The sequence below is a fragment of the Scyliorhinus torazame genome, chromosome 3 (assembly GCF_047496885.1).
Source record: "Scyliorhinus torazame isolate Kashiwa2021f chromosome 3, sScyTor2.1, whole genome shotgun sequence".
NCBI lineage: Eukaryota > Metazoa > Chordata > Chondrichthyes > Carcharhiniformes > Scyliorhinidae > Scyliorhinus > Scyliorhinus torazame.
Genome location: NC_092709.1, coordinates 235,650,509 through 235,670,474, shown reverse-complemented (window position 1 = coordinate 235,670,474; position 19,966 = coordinate 235,650,509). Strand labels below are relative to the sequence as shown.

General features: G+C 49.6%; 1 protein-coding gene and 1 pseudogene across 2 annotated transcripts in view; one reads left to right on the top strand and one right to left on the bottom strand.

Annotated features, from left to right (window-relative positions):
* LOC140409001 (putative nuclease HARBI1 pseudogene) overlaps positions 1 to 19,966 on the top strand; it is a 378,119-nt pseudogene that overhangs the window by 246,583 nt on the left and 111,570 nt on the right.
* The window catches only part of ankrd55 (ankyrin repeat domain 55), a 169,508-nt gene that overhangs the window by 85,295 nt on the left and 64,247 nt on the right, over positions 1 to 19,966 (bottom strand). For both annotated transcript variants that reach the window (XM_072497012.1, XM_072497013.1), the window contains 2 exons: positions 9,802 to 9,862; positions 4,764 to 4,892 (listed from right to left, as the gene is read on the bottom strand). In XM_072497012.1, coding sequence (XP_072353113.1) covers positions 4,764 to 4,892; positions 9,802 to 9,862 — 190 coding nt within the window. The remainder of the gene's footprint in view (positions 1 to 4,763; positions 4,893 to 9,801; positions 9,863 to 19,966) is intronic.

Below are 19,966 nucleotides of genomic sequence, written 5' to 3'. Positions count from 1 at the left end.
TGAGGAGGTTTGGACCGTCACCACAGACTGCCAGGTCTGCGCAGAGTGCAAGCCGCACTTCTACCGGCCAGATCGAGCGCACCTGGTGAAGGCCTCCCGCCCTTTTGGACACCTCAGCGTGGACTTCAAAGGGCCCCTCCCCTCCACCGACTGCAACACGTTCTTTCTGAACGTGATTGACGAGTACTCCCGGTTCCCTTTCGCCATCCATGCCCCGATATGACTTCTGCCACGGTCATTAAAGCCCTCCACAGCACCTTCACTCTGTTCGGTTTCCCCACCTATATCCACAGTGATCGGGGATCCTCTTTTATGAGCGACGAGCTGCCCCAGTTCGTGCTCAGCAAGGGCATTACCTCGAGTAGGACGACCAGCTACAACTCCCGGGGAAACACCCCAGGTGGAGAGGGGGCACTGGACGGTCTGGAAGGCCGTCCTTCTGGCCCTGCATTCTAAAAATCTCCTGGCATCCCGCTGGCAGGAGGTCCTCCCCAACGCGCTCCACTCCATCTGATCACTCCGCTGCACCGCGATTAACGAGACCCCACATGAACGTGTGTAGTAAACCACTGTGTTCTGATATTAGAGGTTGTATGGTAGAACCTGCACTACAGGTTCACCTGTGGCCCCTGCATGCTAGCTCCGCCCAGGAGGCAGGGTATAAATATGCGTGGCCTCCAGCTCGCAGCCATTTCACCAGCTGCTGTGGGAGGCCACACATCTGATACTAATAAAGCCTCAGTTTGGATTCAACTTTGTCTCCAGTCAAATTGATTGTGCCTCAACGTGGGTTTGCCTTCCCCAGGAAGTCCACCTCCGGGTCTCGCTCCCAACATGGCTACCAGTTCCTGGACCCGTCCTCCTTCACAAGCATGTGCGGACTTATAAGTCGGACCCCTTGGTCGAAAGGTTCCACCTCCTTCACGCGAACCCACAGTACGCTAACGTGGCACACCCCGACGGGTGCCAGGACACAGTCTCCCTCCGGGACCTGGCATCCGCTGGATCCCCACCTACGGGGCCTGACCTGACCACCCCCCCCTCCCCCGGCTGCCTCTTCCACAGGGCTAAATCGCTGGCTTTGAAAGCAGACCAAGACAGGCCAGCAGCACAGTTCGATTCCCATATCAGCCTCCCCGAACAGGCGCCAGAATGTGGCGACTAGGGGCTTTTCACATTAACGTCATTTGAAGCCTACTTGTGACAATAAGCGATTTTCATTTTCATTCCTTCAGAAGGTATAAAGGACAAAACACAACAGCATGATTTATCGGCCTGGTCGCGCTGGGCGCAAAACAGGCAGGGTGGTTAGGTAACGGGAGAGGCCGAAATCAGAAACCACACCGGGCGTCGAATGGTTTCCGATTTAACAGTCCCGCTCCCAATGACGAGATCCGGATCCCGCCACAGCGTGGAGAGAAATCAATAATCACCAATTAAGTCCAATCTCCATAACATTAATGGGAAGAGCCCCCTATTGAACAGCCACCTGTGATTTAACAGTCTCCCCAGCGAGCGGTAACGTGGGCACCATTTAGTACACCTATTTGAAAAGGTAAAGCTAGCAGAGTGGCTACTTTGGGGGTCCGAGGCGGCGGGTAGCCATCTTCAGAATTGGGCAGTCAGCCAGGGGGCACTGGGGCCACTGCCCCAGTGTGTGGAGGGGTGGGGGAACCTCTGGGGGGACGGGTTTGGTCAGGGGGTTGGGCTGCCATCGTTGGGGGTGGCCCTTGAGCGGGGGTTGGGTGGTCCTGTGCCGCTAGCCCAGCATGCCACCACCCCGGATCGTTTATACCCATAACGGGGGTGGCTCCAGTTTCTGCCTGTGTGTCCCAATAAACACCCCCGTGTCAGAGCCCCACCCTTGGCAATATGTTGAAAGTCACTTTAACTCTCACTGACCGTGCTGGCTGTTGGCCGCACAGCTGAAGGCTGTTGCTAATAGGGAATTAGCAACTCGTAATAATGTGACCACTTCACAACTCCCAAGTTGATTCCATAGGTAGGCATGCCATGAAGCAGGCAGCCAAGCATCCCAATCAGACTCTGAGGTCTGGACATTTGTCCTGAACTCTGGGGGACATCAACATCACAGAGGCAGCAGCCAACATTCCAACACCCAAGAACTGAGCCACAGCACTGGGGACATCCCTGCGACTAGAGGGTATGTGTGTAGACCAAGGAGGGAACCAGTCCCCGGTCCAGTAATGTTACCAGCGGATGTCTGGGGTACAGGGTCTGGGGTCCAGTCCCAAGGGGCCACCGCTGAGGCCGGGGTGCATATGCAGGGCGTTTTGGATGGTGCCATGAGGAATGGAAGGGGATGTGTGAGAGTGGGGGAGACCTGGGGGACCCGCGGGACCGGGGTGGAAGCCATGGATGATCGTCTGTCCTCAATCTCTCCAATTCTTTAAGATATCACATGATGGATGATATTGTGGGCAGCGGGGAAGCTGCCCTCGCAGTGGCATTGGCAGGCCAGGTGGCTAGAAATGGAGAAGGCAGCGGCATCGATAGAGGCTCAAGGTGCCGGCCCATGTGCAAGAACCCACCCCACACCCTGAGGACGTAACCACCCATCAGGCCAGGGAGGGATCCAGAGGGGAAGGCCGGTAATGGCACAAAGTGTACAGGCATCGCTGGTCTTTCAAACTTATATTGGACAGCATGTGCCACAGGAGGCTTCGCCTCAGCATGGGGATAGTGCGCACCTGTGCCACATCCTCGCGGACTTGGCACTATGTACAGAAGGAAGATACCCGCTCCCAGTGATCATCAAGGTCACCGCAGCCCTGAACTTCTACGCCTCGGGTTCGATCGAGGGCTTGGAACGGGGACTTATGTGGCACATCTCAACAAATAGCTCACAAGCATATCTGTGAAGTCACGGATACCCTGTTTGCCCAGGCAGCTGACGATATAAATTTTGACCTGGACCAGGCCCATCAAGATGCCTGGGCAGCAGAATTCTCTGCCATCGCCGGGATGCCCCAGGACAGGGGATAATAGATGGCACGCATGGCGCCTTGCACACAGGCTGACAGGAGTGCCCTTCATCAACAGGAAGGGATTCCACTCCCTAAACGTCCAACCCATGTGCGACCATGACCTGAAGATCATGCATGTGTGTGCATGCTTCCCAGGGAGTGTGCACGACAGCTACATCCTGGAATATTTGGAGATCCCCTGCATCTTCGAGATGACTTGTGAGCTGTTGGTTGAGATATGCCACATAAGTCCCCGTTCAAGCCCTCAAATGAACCCGAGGCTTACCAGATGGCTCTTGGGGGATGACGGGCACCCGCCTAGGTCCTGGCTAATGACGTCAGTATCCACATCATGGTGTCGATGACCTCCGCCATTTCCCCTGTGAATGGGCCACGCTCTGCAGCGCCTCGCCAATGCCCACTTGCATCTGGGACATGGCCTTCAGTGAACGGGTCATGCTCTTGAGTGCCTCAGCAATGCCTCCCCCCACCCCCCCACCCCCCCCAACCCCCCCCCCCCCCCACAGCAACTGGTACACGCTGTCGAGGCTGTCAGCTATGGCCTTCACTGGCTGAACAATGCTTGGACACCACCACTCATGGTGCTGGAATAGGTGGGATGTACTGGTGGGTGCCATGGTGTGCTGGGGCATGGGCGCAGCATTATGCCGAAGGGGTGGTGCCGAGGTGCAGAGTAACCCGGGGAGGGGGGGGCAGAGCTGGGACCGGTGCCAGCGGGCCGATTCCAACTCACCCGTGCGGCCCGGTGGAGGTCATTGAGCTTCTTGCGGCACTGGGTGGTGGCCTCCTGGTGACACTCCCCAAGCTGACAGCCACTGCATCCCATGTGGCACTGGCTGCCTTGTGGCTGACCCTCCGACCCCCTTGGGGGAACAGGATACCTCTCCTGGACTCACCCTCGTCCATGAGCCTAGCCTGTAGGCATCCCCGAATCGCGGCACAGGTCAACGTGGTAGCATGGATGCGTGCTGTCTTGGGTTTACTCTGTGGGATCGGTTTCAGTGCTGCTCTCCCTCGTGAGCGGAAAGCTGCCAGGTGCAGTCCTGGTGAATCAGCTGGCGGGACAGTTATTTGCAGCCCATGGGGCATCATTTAGTGGCCTAATTAACATTCGATACCAGTGACGGCCTCGCCGCTCGGCCAACACCTGGTGATTCCTGCTTCTAACCACACTTAGAACCAATTGGGTTAGATCGCGCCCATGACCTGAGAGCTTAGCTTCTCCTCTTGGAATAATTGGAGGTCTATTATACAGCCTGTATTTAACCCTGCGATTGCACAGCAGTACCAGATAATTGCAACCAGTTTGCCCATTACAAAGGGAATACTTTTTGCTAATTCACATTGTATTTTTTGGACAGTGATTCATTTAGAAATGTGACATGTTTATTACTTTGCTTTAATAATAATCTTCATTGGTGTCTCTGTTTATAAATACAACATTGTGCCATAATCACACTTATCTCCTCAGTCAATATGTGTAATTAAATTTTTTACCCCACCTCGAGTTACAAAAACCCATCTTTTTTTGATGTCAGCCAATGGAAAACATTATTCACAATTGTTTTTTCTGCCTTACCTAGCCAGGTGGCACAGTTTCATAACAACTGTATACCACTTAAGAATAGCAAACTAAGAACATACCAAAAATTGAATCTAAGATATTCCTGGTTTTTATTTCTTAGTTCCACATTGTGCAATTCATTTCCCCCAACTGCATTAAGCAACTAAATTTGATTTTGAAAATATTCTTACCTGCACTGCCCAGTGAAGGGCTGTTTTAAAGTCTTTGTCAACCAATGTTGGGTCAGCTCCTTTCTGGAGTAAGGCCTGGACATGCTGTGGCCGGTTGTGAAAAGCAGCCCAATGAAGTGGGGTCATACCCTGAACGATAAAGAAACAAGTGTTTAAAAGCTTGGGACAAACATTTTTAATAGCTTGTGCTTTGAAACTATTTTTTCTTTGGAATGTGTCCCAAAATAAATTAAACAACAACTGGCTTGTTGTTGTTACACAACTAACATAAATGAATTGGGCCAATTGGTATTATGAACTTGAAAGTGAAATAAAGACGTTTTCAAAGATACTTGGGTCTTATCTTTCCACCAGAGATGGGAATTTGGAAGCTTCTCATTTTCTCTTCCTATTTCTGCTCTGTTACTTCTGGAATCTCCCCAGGATTTAACCTGCATACTTCCTATTTTTCATCTGGCTCTCAGCGATATCATCCAAAAACATGATCCCATGTTCCACACATATGCGAACAACATGCAGGGATCCTGCATTTGGCCAAGTTGGGGTTGCTCCCAGCTTTCCAGTTCACTGTCAGGGCCCGCTGATAAAATTCAGCCCATTATCTTCAGTCCCCATCTGACAGGAACCAATCGCTGTTGGTTGTCGGGCAGAATACTGTCCCTGGCCAATCCATTGGCCACCAGCCAACCAATCGAAACAAACTGCTCCAATCTCTTGGGTGCCATAATGTCTGGGTTATTTTGCCCTATATACAAACTATATAACACAGTGTACTATTTTACCAGTTTGTGTTCCTTACTTCCTCTGCTCAACTTAAAGGCATGTCTCCATTAACAGTTCATGGACCAAAAACGAAATAGGAACTTAGGGAATCAACAGGAAGGGCCCTTACAAGGCAAGATTCCAGCTGTGTATATAGCAGTGAAAACACATGAAAAACTGGAGTCTCTGGTAAACCTAGCTGTGCGAGATTGGAACAAACACATTTTAGGGATGACACAAAGGTACCAGGAGGAAAGATTTACTCACAGTTCCATAGTTGGTACCTCAAAGCGGGAGTTGACAAAACTCAATTAGACATACAGATGGAGCCACAGGCATGTACGGTCAACTAGCTAAACTGCACTTTCACCACAGAGATCGGGAGAAGTGATCTCACTAGCTGTACAGAACTGCCATTAATCCAAGAGGTCTGCATGTCCACAACAACTGCAATGGGACAACAGTCACCAAGCAACAAGTGCCACAGGAACGATAATCTCCAAACAAGGTACATCACCCAGATGTACAGCCAATGCCAATGTGTACATGGCTTATTATGAGACTTTAAAAAAATAATCTTTATTGTCACACGTAGGCTTACATTAACACTGCAATGAAATTACTGTGAAAAGCCCCTACTCGCCACATTCCGACGCTTGCTCGGGTACACAGAGGGAGAATTCAGAATGTCCAATTCACCTAACAAGCATGTCTTTCATGACTTGTAGGAGGAAACCGGAGCACCCGTCGGAAACCCACGCAGACACGGGGAGAACGTGCAGACTCCGCACAGACAGTGACCCAAGCCGGGAATCGAACCTGGGACCCTGGCGATGGGTCAGAAAACTACAGCCGTGGGTCAAAATGTCCAATGCTTGGGGCACACTATGCGGTCGATGGCTGAGGCTCTGGTCAGGGGAGCCCAATCACAAGCTGCCATGTACCGGGCCATCATGGACATTGCTCCAGAGCTTGGGCCAGTCACAAATGGTCATGGCTGATGCCGTCGAGAGCATTGGCTGGGTGCTGGCTGACCTGGACCACTCACAAAGGGACATGACTGAGGCAATGAGGGACATGACTTATTCGATGAGAGACATGGCCCAGTCTCTGTGCTCCATGGTTGAGGGCATCGAGACCCTGGTTGAGACGAGAGTGGGCCTCCAGGACTGGCAGTGGAATCGTTGGAGTCTATGGAAGCTCACCCCAGTCACAATTACGTCCTATGGAGGGGGGGTCATTGAACACCCCGAGGGAGGAGGAGGTGATGGGGCCCATGCCGGTGCCTTCTGCAGGGGAGATGCTGGAACACCTCAGTGTTTCTGAATCTCACCCACCTGACACTGGTGCATCTGATGGGCAGCGGGCAGAACAGGATGGCACCTTGTCACTGTGACACCCGAAAGTCGGGCCCATCCAGATCCAGGCCCTCCAGAGGACGGCAGCCTAAGGCATCTCAGGTCAGATTGCGAGATACGCAGCAGGCTCCTCCATGTCTGATGTGCTGCCTGGGGTCACACCTAGATGCAGTGGTAGGTCACATATAATAAGGAAGTTAGATACCAGTTGAATTGACACATAAGTTAGAGGTAGGGCCAAGGCACAACAATTTATATAGTCACGATTAAACACCTTCTCACCAACATTCCAGTCTCGTCCTGTCCCTCCCAGTGGGGTCTACTGTGGGTGATCTCATTGTGTGTTATCCACCAGCAGGGTGGCACCTGGTTGTGTGGTGGAGAGGGTCACCGTGTGCTTCCAATTGCCTCCATAGAGGCTTGTGTGTGGGCAGGTCCTACAGATGAGGGTGAAACAGGGAAGTGTGCATCTGCTGGGAGCATAACTGCAATTTGATGTGGGCCCTGGCTGTGGCACACAGGTTGTGACAACTGTCCGGGGGCTGGATGGATGGGGGCATGGGTGTGGTGGGCAGGCAGGGCTTAGAGACAGCTGGTGGTCCTGCGGACTGGGCGAGCTGATAGTATCACTGGTGAGGCCTCTGCCTTGAGAGGGTGCCAAAGGCCATGGTGCATGTGTCCTTTGTTTAGGGTGATATCTGCTATTCTCCTGCTTCCCCCGCAGTGGGTCTGCGCTTCTGATGAGAGCACTGAGGAGTGGCAGCACCTGGTATGCTACTGATTGAGCTTGTCCAAGACCATCCTGTTGATGGGTCAGCTGGGGTCTGTGGGTTTCCAGAGGGGCGGCCCGGGTGGCCTCCTAAATGACCAAAGGCTCTGTGAACATTCACAGGACACAGTGAGAAATCAGCAGAGTGAGCAGCCAGGGATCTGTAACTTGTACCAAATGGGTGTGTTTAAAACAAATACTGCAGCAAAGGCAGCCTGAACTAGGCCACCCAGATCCCGGAGGGGACACAGCAAATCCAAGGAGCTGTCACCAAGTCACTCCTCGCTACTCCCCAGCAAGCGTTACAATGTTTAACAGTTTTTCAAACTTTGCTTACCTTCTCTCTCCCCCTCAGCAGCCATGGTGCCCATTCCCCATTTGTAAATACCTGCAGTAAATTATGCCCACGTGACTTCTGCCTGAGAGGAGTGGAGCATCGCAGAGGCCTGGAGCATAGTCGGTCAAACGTGGTAATCATATTTAAATGAATGCAAATGCCGATTTTGCATACTGCCGCTGGTGCAGAGTGCAAACCTTGTTATCGCCAACAGCGAGGGACTGGAGCATGGTGCCCGAATCGGAGCCGGATCCAGACCTCGATTTTGGCTGGATGCCCAATTCTCCGCCCAATAGTGGTTCGCATTTGCAGCGTTACGAGGCAGAGAATTTTGTCCAATAACTTCAATATAATTGAGAGAAATATCTGCTCCTCCAGTGCTGGATGTCGGAAAGCAGGCTGATAATTTAGCAGGAATGGAGGAGTAGGAGGTCTGGTGTTTCAGAATCTATATCTCTGAGCCAGAAACTCTGTGTTTGGTCCCAGGTCAGGACTTTATGGCATAGGAGGTGTTTTCATAACGTGGCAAAACAGGTTGATTATCAACTTGTAAAACCTTCCAATTTGGCGGTTGCTAAGAGTGGGAGAGCTTCCTGGTCAGCCAGAACCATGTGGTACCTGCAGCACAACAGCTTCCGCAAGTTAAAAGACTCCAGGTACAAGACTCCATGAATTCTGTGGCATGCGTCCTCCTCACTTTCAGGGATCGCTGCAGGGAGTGGAGGAGCTGAGAGAGGTGATGGTAAGGTAGAACTGTGTGCCGTCAACGTGCATATGAAAACTAACACTGTGCTTTTAGATGATGTCACCAAGGGAAAGCATGTAGATTAGAAATATGAGGAGGGGTGGCCATGGATCGATCTTTGGAGGACAGCAGAGGTTACAATGCAAGAGCAGGAAGAGAAGCCATTAATAATAATAATAATAATAATAATAATAATCTTTATTAGAGTCATAAGTAGGCTTGCATTAACACTGCAATGAAGTTACTGTGAAATCTCCTGGTGACCGCATTCCGGCACCTGTTCGGGTACACTGAGGGAGAATTCAGAATGTCCAAATTACCTAAATGATTCTCTGGCTATGATTAGATAATTAAGGATAGATCTTGGTGCCAACAGTTCCAGCCAACTGGTCAAAAGCAGAGGGGTGTTCAAGGAGGCTGGTGTAGTCAACCATGCCAAAGGCTGTAGACAGGTTGAGAACGACAAGACGTTAAAGTTCAACTTTGTCACAGTCACATAGGATATAATTTGTGACTTTGATAAGAGCTGTCTCAGGACTGTGATGGGAGGAAGCCTGATTAGAGTGATTCAAACATGGAGGAAAGAAGGGAAAGGATTTGGGAGGCGAAAACATGTTCAAGGACTTTGGAAAGGGCAGGGAACTTGGCAAAGGGATGCTAGTTTGCAAGGACATTGGGAGAAGAGGGAGCTGGCATGGTATTTTAGGAGAATGAACTGAGGATAGTAGTGAGAAGTATATTACAATTTCAAATTCTGTACTCTCTAGATAGGCCAAAATGATATTTCCCAGTTCTGTACTTTCTTACGTTCCTATGTATTTTCTTATGAAAGTTTACACACTGGAAATATGGGCTGTGAATTTCAGCAGGGTCTCCCAATCTGTTGACTGAATTTAGAAGAGAGATCAAGCGTTATCAGCCATGCGAGAACTTCTGCTTAAATTACGGTAGGAGATTAGAAAACCAAAACAGATGTTGTGGCTCTAACATTATTATGTGGTTAGTTCTCAAAAGCTTTTTTGAATAATGTAATCAACAGATTAAAAACAAAACACTTTTTCACTCACCTCATTATCTTGATGATTTATCTCACATAGAGTGGTTTGTTGCAACAGTACAACTAGCAGTCTAGAGCAAATGAAAGATAATTTTTAGCACAACATTACAGGAACGAATAGTTTACAGCAGACATATCTGTGTTAATTCATGGGTCATAAATGCAGCATTCTTCATGGTTGCCGGAAGAAGGGTTAACTTACAGCTTCTTCATAATTACATTGGTGAATACTGACTGCCCACCTGTTCTTTTAGTTTGCTCTCGCATTAATCAGTACTGAAAAAAAATTCAGTGTTACTGTAAGTGCAAGCTAATAATAGCACAGTGAGGACAACATGGAGTGAACAACAGGAGAATGTATCTCCCAACTCAATTAGATTAAAAGATTGAGAAATGAACATAGGGAGGATGGAGAAGGAGGGCAAATTAAAGTGGCTAAATGAATGTCAAATTTTGAATGAAAAATTGGTTTAAGCGTGAAAGAGAAAACAATGGCGTAAAAGGATAAAAATGGTAAAAGTTGACATTTAAAAAATTTCATAACCTGAAGTAATGAGACTGCACACAATAGCTTACTATATGGACAAGAGAGATAGATTGATAGTCATCAACAATTATCACATTGTTAAAGGGGTACCTGTACTTGTGCTGTGAATGTTAGATTTAATTCACTATGACAAGTTTAATGGTGAATTAATATGAAAATCCAGTACTTTCTGAAATCTCAAGCGTGATTAAGTGGAGACGCCAGCTTCATAAAACTAACGGCGGAATGTTGCAATCATCCAGCAACTTGTAGCAATTCACAATTCATGTGGTATTCACTTCCTTTCTAGAAGTCGCTGGCCAAGTTTTGACCAAATTCTGGTAGAATATGTCAAAATTACCTCTTGATTTTCACTGAGAAAGCAGTCAATTTTTTCCTGTAATACCACTTACCCACTGCAAGACTAAAACAAACTACATGCTCAAAATTGAGAAGAAGAGCAGGAAGATTGAGGACCTACTTTAGCCACTTCTCTTATAATCTACCTTTGTATAGGAGCTGCAATGTTGGGTGGAACTTTCTGTTCCCACCAGTAGCGTGAATCGTGATGGGAGCTCATAATTTGGAGTGATTGCAAAAGTCTGTGGGTGGACGTTTGCTCCCCCTCCACGGCGTGTTCTGCAACGGCGGAAGGAGGCTCACCAGTGGCTGGCAGCGGGTTCTGATCCCATCGTTGTCAACGGAGTTTCCCGTTGAATGCACCCCTCGCTGCTGCAAAACCTGCGGCTGGGGTGCGCCATCGGCGAGATCATAAGATCCTGTCAGCGTGAAGAACCATAAAATCCTGCCGTTTCTTGGTGTCGAGAAATCAGTTTGGACTTTTGTTCTCCTGATGGCAGGTTAAAGGTAGTTCAGCTTTTCTGGTGATCTATGTTGGGAATGACATTTGCATGCATTTGTATGCCATAAATGTTCATTAAAAGGCCAACTTGCCAGAATCACGTTCTCCCTCCAAATTAAGTGCCCCACTAGTGGATTATTAGAACAGTCTAATTCGCAACTGTACATTCGTGCACCTGCAAGCTTCATTTCATCAATGACTTGACGATAAGTAAATGCTGCTTTTGGCTGCATTTAAGAAGGTCATAATTTGGGTGCGTGTATCACAGGCAGCTCCAAGGCTGGACATGGGAGGCACGCTTACAGGGGAAAGTTGACCAGGGAGAGTGAATGGGGGTTTGTCTGGGGAAAGGGGAAGAGTGCTTTAGAGGACCGGCTCAGTGGTGTTGACGGTGAGGTTGTGGGGGGTGTGAACTGGTGGTATCACCTGATGGCTTATGGAGGGGAAATAAGACATTTGTCTCAGTTAAGGGGAGAGGGCAGGGGCAGGATGGGCTTGGGGACTGTCACAGACATTGGATCTGAGGAGAAGAATAGCATGTGGATTTGGATAGTTATAGAATTCAGCGTAATGGCGGGAGGTTCAAGGGCGACAGAGTGGAGAGTAATGATGATATTGGGTGGGTCAGGGGGAGGGTAGAAAGTCGTGGAGCATGTCTGGAAAGTTACACGCTCCATCTTTCCATTCAATATAAACTGCGATGCTTTGAAGTGAGTGAGGGTCTTTTTAAATGGGTGGAGTTCAAGATCAGCATAATTGGCCAACCAATGGGATACCCTAATAATCAGGAGGAAATTCAATTACGATAATACTCGGTTGTATCGTGGAGTGAAGATCACAACCGAGTATTATAGTAATTGAATTTCCTCCTGATTATTAGGGTGTCCCATTGGTTGGCCGGGCGGGGGGCGGCCTGATGGGGTGGAGGGGGGTCCGACCCCAGGGGGGGCCTCCACTGTGGCCAGGCCCGCGATCGGGGCCTACCGATTGGCGGGCTGGCTTCTCCTGGTGAGGCCTATGTGCCTCCGCGCCGGGCCCCTGTAGCTTTCTGCCATGTTGCATCGGGGCCAAAGCGGAGAAGGCAACTAGCACGCAAGAGATCGCGCCGGTTGTAATGCGCATACGCAAATTTGCGCCATCTGTAGTGCGCATGCGCAGAACCGCGGCGCCCGTTTGATGCCGGTATCGGCAGCTGGAGCTGCGTGAGTTGCTCCAGTGCCGTGCTGGCCCCCTGTGAGGCACAGGATCGCTGATCCTGGGGGCCTGTTGATACCGTCGTAAAACGTGACGGTGTTTACGACGGCGTCAACACTTAGCCTCAGGATCAGAGAATCCTGCCATGAAGAAACAATGGAAATTTTTCAGGGCCACTATTCACCAAAACCTTTAGTCCCGTAAAACCGTTTAGGTTTCATAAGTGCAACCACGAAGAAGGTGAATCGATGACACAGTTGTAGCTACCCTGAAACAACTAACTGAATACTGCGAATTTGGGCATGTGTTAAACGATACCATCAGAGATAAATTAGTCTATGGTTTAAGGAGCAAAGCTGTTCAAAAACAGTTGTTAACAGAAAGCAAACCCAACCTTAAAAGAAGTTTTGGAAGTTGCTACATCCATGGAATTAGTAGCTAAAGAAGCTCAACAGTTGAGTTCAAGCACAAAAATCTTGACGATGCTGGCTAAAACGCGAAAGCAAACATAGACTCACACTTGCCATTGGTGTGAAAACACTGGGCACTCAGCCGCAGACTGTTGGTACAAAGACATCATGCACAGAAATTGTGGCAGAAAGGGCCATATTGCACACACTTGTTGGAAAAAGAGTAAGATGCTTAAAAGCTATGTCAGTGCCAAATACAATCAGTACTAAGGTAGAGGCAGAATTAGAATGGCCGGTAAGCACGGGAGTCCTTGAACCGCCCCCCCCCCCCCCCCCCCCCCCCCCCGGGTCGGATTCCCTCTCCTTCCCACCAGGCCGCCCCCCGCAGGATGGACCGAGGTCCCGCCGTGTAAGACCACATGTGAACGGCGCTGGCGGGACTCAGCCTATCTCGCCGGCCACTCGGCCCAACCCATGCGGAGAATCGCCTGGGGGCTGAGTAGAGTAGCGCCGCGCCGCCGCCATTGGCGCTGATTCTCCGGTGACCGGAGAATCGGCGGACCGGGTTCGGGGCGTCGTCAACATGAATTGCGCCCAGCCCGGCGATTCTCCGACCTGAGTCGGGGGTCAGAGAATCCCGCCCTATCATTTGGCATCACTTCAGCGAAAGTGCTGTCCGGTTAATTGCACATTCTGAATTCTCCCTCACTGTACCTGAACAAACTTCAGGAACAAACCAGGGGCGTCATTCTCCGACCCCCCAGCGGGTCAGAGAATGGCCGTTGGCCGCCGTGAATCCCGCCCCCGCCGGTTGCCAAAGTCTCCGGTACCGGAGATTGGGCGGGGGCGGGAATCGGGCCGCGCCAGTTGGCGGGCCCCCACGCTCGATTCTCCGGCCCGGATGGGCCGAAGTCCCGCCAATAAATTGCCTGTCCCGCCGGCGTAAATTAAAGTACCTATTTACCGGCGGGACAAGGCGGCGTGGGCCGGCTCCGGGGTCCTGGGGCGGTCGCGGGACGATCTGGTCCCGGGGGGTGCCCCCACGGTGGTTTGATTCTCGCCGGCGGGACAGGCATTCCAGCAGCGGGACTTCGGATCATCGCGGGTCGGAGAATCGCCGGGTGGGGGGGGCCGCCAACCAGGGCAGCGCCATTCCCACCCCCGCCGAATATCCGGTGCCAGAGAATTCGGCAAACGGCAGGGGCGGGATTCACGCCAGCCCCCGGCGATTCGACGACCCGGCGGGGGTTCGGAGAATCCCGCCCAGGTTGTGTCATCTGGGGAATGAGAGTCATTATTCCCCCAATATGAAGAACATTTGTATTAAACCAATTACATGAAGGTCACTGTGGTATTGTAAGGGTGATGGAAATAGCCAGGAGCAATTTTTGGTGGCCGGAGTTGGATGTCGAAATTGAGGAGAAGGTGGGAACGTTTTCATCTTGTGCATGAAAAGTGGAACTCGCCACCATTAGCACTGCTTCACCTGTGGGAATGGCCAGAAGAGGCCTGACAATGGATAGATGTTGATTGCCCTGGAACATTTGAAAAGCACATAGAATTCATAGAATCCCTACAGTGCAGAAGGAGGCCATTTGGCCCATCGAGTCTACACCGATCCTCTGAAAGAGCACCCTACCTAGGCCCATTCCCCCACCCTATCCCCATAACCCCCACCTAACCTGCGCATCCCTTGACACTAAGGCACAATTATATCATGACCAATCTATCTAAACTGCACATCTATGTTCTATGTTCTCTCTTTGGACTATGGGAGGAAACCAGAGAACCTGGAGGAAACCCACGCAGACAGGGGAGAAATTGCAAATACCACACAGACAGTCACCCAAGGCCGGAATTGAACTCGGCTCCCTGGCACTGTGAGGCAGCAATGCTAACCACTGTGCCATCCTAAAAAGGAAAAGCCCAACATGGGGCTCGAACCCACGACCCTGGGATTGAGAATCCCATGCTCTACCGACTAAGCTAGTATGTTTCTCTTTATAATCGATGCTTACTCGGAATACCCTGAAGTTGCCATCATGTATTCAAAATCATAGGAAAAAGCAATTGAGAGATAGGTGAAATCTTCAGCATATTCAGTTATGCTGAACAATTGGTGAGCGATAATGCGCTGCAGTTCATATCCCAAGAGTTCATAAACTATTTTAGGGAGAACGGAATTCAATACATGTGGTCCGCTCCTTATCACCCTGACACAAATAGGCTGGCAGAACATTTTGTACAGGCGATGAAACATTCTTAAAGGTACCCAGACAACAAGGTCCATTGTCTAAATGTTTGAGTCAATTCCTGCTCACGCACAGGACTACTGTGCACTCAACACCCAAGTTCCTCTGGCATTAATAGTTAAAATACAATTACGCACAGCTTTCGATTTTCTAAAACCAACCAAGACAAAACAAAATGATGGAAAAAGCTGCAGGATCAGTTCATACAGTGGGAGAACAAGGCAAAATGGTGTGTTTTTTGCCAGGGGCAAGAAGTTCTGCAAAGAAAGTATACCACAGCCAGGATCTTCTGGGTCTGCCCACTAGCCGTGGGATTCGCGATGGCCTGCTGAATCGCACGTCGGGCCAAAATTGGGATTCAGGCCGGGCATCAGACCCGTCGCAAGTCTCCTGCCCACCCCCACCCCCACAGGCTATAACGGGTTTCCAGCCCTGCACCGGTGGGAACATTCAAAGTGCTCGTCAGCATTCATCTGAACTTATTATCGAGTTGGAAGCCAATAATAGCATTAGCATGGAAGATTGTTTATTTATATAGCTCTGCAGTGATCCATTAACTCAGGGGAGCAGGTGGTAAAATGGTGGCAGGAATACACTTTTCACTTCTGGGATGCAATTCTCTGATCAGCGACTAAATAAACCCACCAGCGGGAAACCCAGAATGATTCCCACTTGTGCTGGGAGCGACCCTGACTTTAAGGACCAATGATATTGATTGTGAGAAAACCACTTCAAAGTTTTTCACCACATTGGAGGGATTATTTTTACCTTCATCTCACAGATCTTTGAACTTGGCATTCTGACAGACTTTTTAAAGGTTTAAAATCCAAATGGGAATATTTTAAACTTTATTATGAGAGAACTTTAATTTATAGTAAGTAACTGACCTTTTCAAGGGTTCAATGGCTGCAGATCGGAAGAGCAGCTAAATGATGCCCATCCCAGGAAAGATCCCCGACCTGAGCCCCTCCAGCCCAGCACAAGCCCCCCTGATCCCCACCTCCCATGAAGGACCCCCTCGACACCCTGGAGGCAGTTGTAGGTAGGGTACTCATCTCCTTGCAACCCCTCGGACTGCAAGCTGCCAGGATGGCACTGCCAAGGGGTGGGAACTGAAGGGTGGGGGTGGGGGTGGGGGTGGAATGAGGGGGAAGTTTAGGGAATGCCCTTGTCAGCGATCCACAAGTGTTTGCAGCAGTATTCTGAGTTCGGGGCACCCTTTAAAAATGGAGGCTTGATCTCAGAGGAGCAGGTCTGTTGGAGGGACAAGGTCCCACCCCTCTCGTTTCAACAAGAACCGGATGTGGCATGGAATGGCATGGAAAACCTGATTTAGGGTAAAAATAATTCTATGTGCCATTCCACAGGTCGGGGTCACTCCTTTTTAAAAAAAATATATTTATTAAAGTTTTTTAACACAATTTTTCTCCCTTACAAACAATAACCCCCCCCCCCCCCCGTAACAAAGAAAAACGAGAAATTGCGCAGAGCAAAATATATACATGGCAAAATGATATATTTACACAGCTTTGTACACTGGCCCTCACCCGTACGTGCCAGTTTCCCCAACCCTTCATGTTATCTCTTGCTCATCCACCCACCCAGGCAGTCCCCCCTTCCCCCCCCCCCTCCAAGGTTGCTGCTGCTGCTGACCAACCTTCCTCTAACGCTCCGCGAGATAGTCTAGGAACGGTTGCCACCGCCTGTAGAACCCCTGCGCAGACCCTCTCAAGGCGAACTTAATCCTCTCCAACTTTATGAACCCAGCCATATCATTTATCCAGGCCTCCAGGCTGGGGGGCTTCGCATCCTTCCACATTAGCAAGATCCTTCGCCGGGCTACTAGGGACGCAAAGGCCAGAATTCCGGCCTCTTTCGCCTCCTGCACTCCCGGTTCATCCACTACTCCAAATATTGCTAGCCACCAGCTTGGCTTGACCCGGACTTTCACCACCTGAGATATTGCTCCCGCCACTCCTCTCCAGAACCCCTCCAGTGCCGGGCATGACCAAAACATATGGACATGGTTTGCCGGGCTCCCTGAGCACCTTCCACATCTGTCCTCTACCCCAAAGAACCTACTCAACCTTGCCCCCGTCAAGTGCGCTCTGTGGACCACCTTAAATTGTATCAGGCTGAGCCTGGCACACGAGGAGGAGGAATTAACCCTACCTAGGGCATCAGCCCACAGACCTTCCTCGATCTCCTCCCCCAGCTCCTCCTCCCATTTACCCTTCAACTCTTCTACCAGCGCTTCCCCTTCTTCTTTCAACTCCTGGTGTATTTCCGACACCTTGCCCTCCCCGGCCCATACACCCGAGATCACCCTATCTTGAACTTCTTGTGCCGGGAGCAACAGGAATTCCCTCACCTGTCGCCTCACAAAAGCCCTCACCTGCATATATCTAAAGGCATTTCCCGGGGGTAACTCGAACTTCTCCTCCAGTGCCCCTAGGCTCGCAAACGTCCCGTCGATGAACAGGTCCCCCATTCTTCCAATCCCCGCCCGATGCCAGCTCTGGAACCCCCCGTCCATCTTCCCCAGGGTCGGGGTCACTCCTAATGCCAACTGGAATCAATCTGGTTTTCCCGCTGGCAAGTACACTATTGGCAGAATCACGCCCCACAATTGAAAAGTGGATTCCTGCCAACCTCTTAGCAAAGACCGGACCAGCCTCCAACACTGTATAAAAGTCACTGGAGTCAGGGAAAGTCCGAGAGGATTGGAAAATCGCTGTTGTAACCCCCCTGTTCAAGAAGGGAAAAAGGAAAAAGATGGAAAATTATAGGCCAATTAGCCTAACCTCGGTTGTTGGCAAGATTCTAGAATCCATTGTTAAGGATGAGATTTCTAAATTCTTGGAAGTGCAGGGTCAGATTAGGACAAGTCAGCATGGATTTAGTAAGGGGAGGTCGTGCCTGACAAACCTGTTAGAGTTCTTTGAAGAGATAACAAATAGGTTAGACCAAGGAGAGCCAATGGATGTTATCTATCTTGACTTCCAAAAGGCCTTTGATAAGGTGCCTCACGGGAGACTGCTGAGTAAAATAAGGGCCCATGGTATTCGAGGCAAGGTACTAACATGGATTGACGATTGGCTGTCAGGCAGAAGGCAGAGAGTTGGGATAAAAGGTTCTTTCTCGGAATGGCAACCGGTGACGAGTGGTGTCCCGCAGGGTTCAGTGTTGGGGCCACAGCTGTTCTCTTTATATATTAACGATCTAGATGACGGGACTGGGGGCATTCTGGCTAAGTTTGCCGATGATACAAAGATAGGTGATGGGGCAGGTAGTATGGAGGAGGTGGGGAGGCTGCAGAAAGATTTAGACAGTTTAGGAGAGTGGTCCAAGAAATGGCTGATGAAATTCAATGTGGGCAAGTGCGAGGTCTTGCACTTTGGAAAAAAGAATAGAGACATGGACTATTTTCTAAACGGTGACAAAATTCATAATGCTGAAGTGCAAAGGGACTTGGGAGTCCTAGTCCAGGATTCTCTAAAGGTAAACTTGCAGGTTGAGTCCGTAATTAAGAAAGCAAATGCAATGTTGTCATTCATCTCAAGAGGCTTGGAATATAAAAGCAGGGATGTACTTCTGAAGCTTTATAAAGCATTAGTTAGGCCCCATTTAGAATACTTTGAGCAATTTTGGGCCCCACACCTCAGGAAGGACATACTGGCACTGGAGCGCGTCCAGCGGAGATTCACACGGATGATCCCAGGAATGGTAGGCCTAACATACGAAGAACGTCTGAGGATCCTGGGATTATATTCATTGGAGTTTAGGAGGTTGAGGGGAGATCAAATAGAAACTTACAAGATAATGAATGGCTTAGATAGGGTGGATGTAGGGAAGTTGTTTCCATTAGCAGGGGAGACTAGGACCCGGGGGCACAGCCTTAGAATAAAAGGGAGTCACTTTAGAACAGAGATGAGGAGAAATTTCTTCAGCCAGAGAGTGGTGGGTCTGTGGAATTCATTGCCACAGAGGGCGGTGGAGGCCGGGACGTTGAGTGTCTTTAAGACAGAAGTTGATAAATTCTTGATTTCTCGAGGAATTAAGGGCTATGGAGAGAGAGCGGGTAAATGGAGTTGAAATCAGCCATGATTGAATGGTGGAGTGGACTCGATGGGCCGAATGGCCTTACTTCCACTCCTATGTCTTATGGTCTTATAAACCAGAGATTATGTCATTTAGAGAAGGCATGTGGATCAATTTTGGTGACAAGAACCAATCCACCAGAACCGGCAGAGAGTCCAAATCCAGCCGTGACAAGAGACGACCTGGACCTTCCCGACAACATGACACTAACGAACCAATTGGAGAAAGCAGCACCTGAATTGTGAATCAAACATCGAGCCACTCTCAGATCACTACATAAATTCCGGTTAAGAAAAGCACTGACGACGCTCACACCAGCCAAATACACCAGAGGTTGCAGCATGTATGAAAAAGCAGGCGCTTGAGCTTCGCCGACAACCACACAGAGAACAATGACCTCCGGAACGTCTGACATATTGATTGTTGCTGTTGATTGATTGTTCCTGTTGCTGATTGATTGTTACTGTTATATTGTTTATTGTGTCAGGGACCTTTGATTTAAAGGGATAGAAATGTTGTATATTCATAATATTTTTAGTGTTTCGTCATAAACAGGCTCATAGCTGAGCAGGGGCTCTTTAAGAAAATGATTGCGTGACATCAGAGATGACACCATTGGTGATTTGTGGGTAATCTAACATCGCAGCCTGTAGTGTTACGATTTTCTAAATAAAGCTCTATATGTTGGTTGAACCTCCAAGGCTTGCAGACTCAATCTTGAATCCTGGTCTTCAATGCTGTCAAAGCGATGGTCTCTCTGTAGAGTTCTGAGGGTAGTGGAGGCAAGCAGAAAATGTCAGCTTGAGGCTTCCTGCACTTGACTATCATCA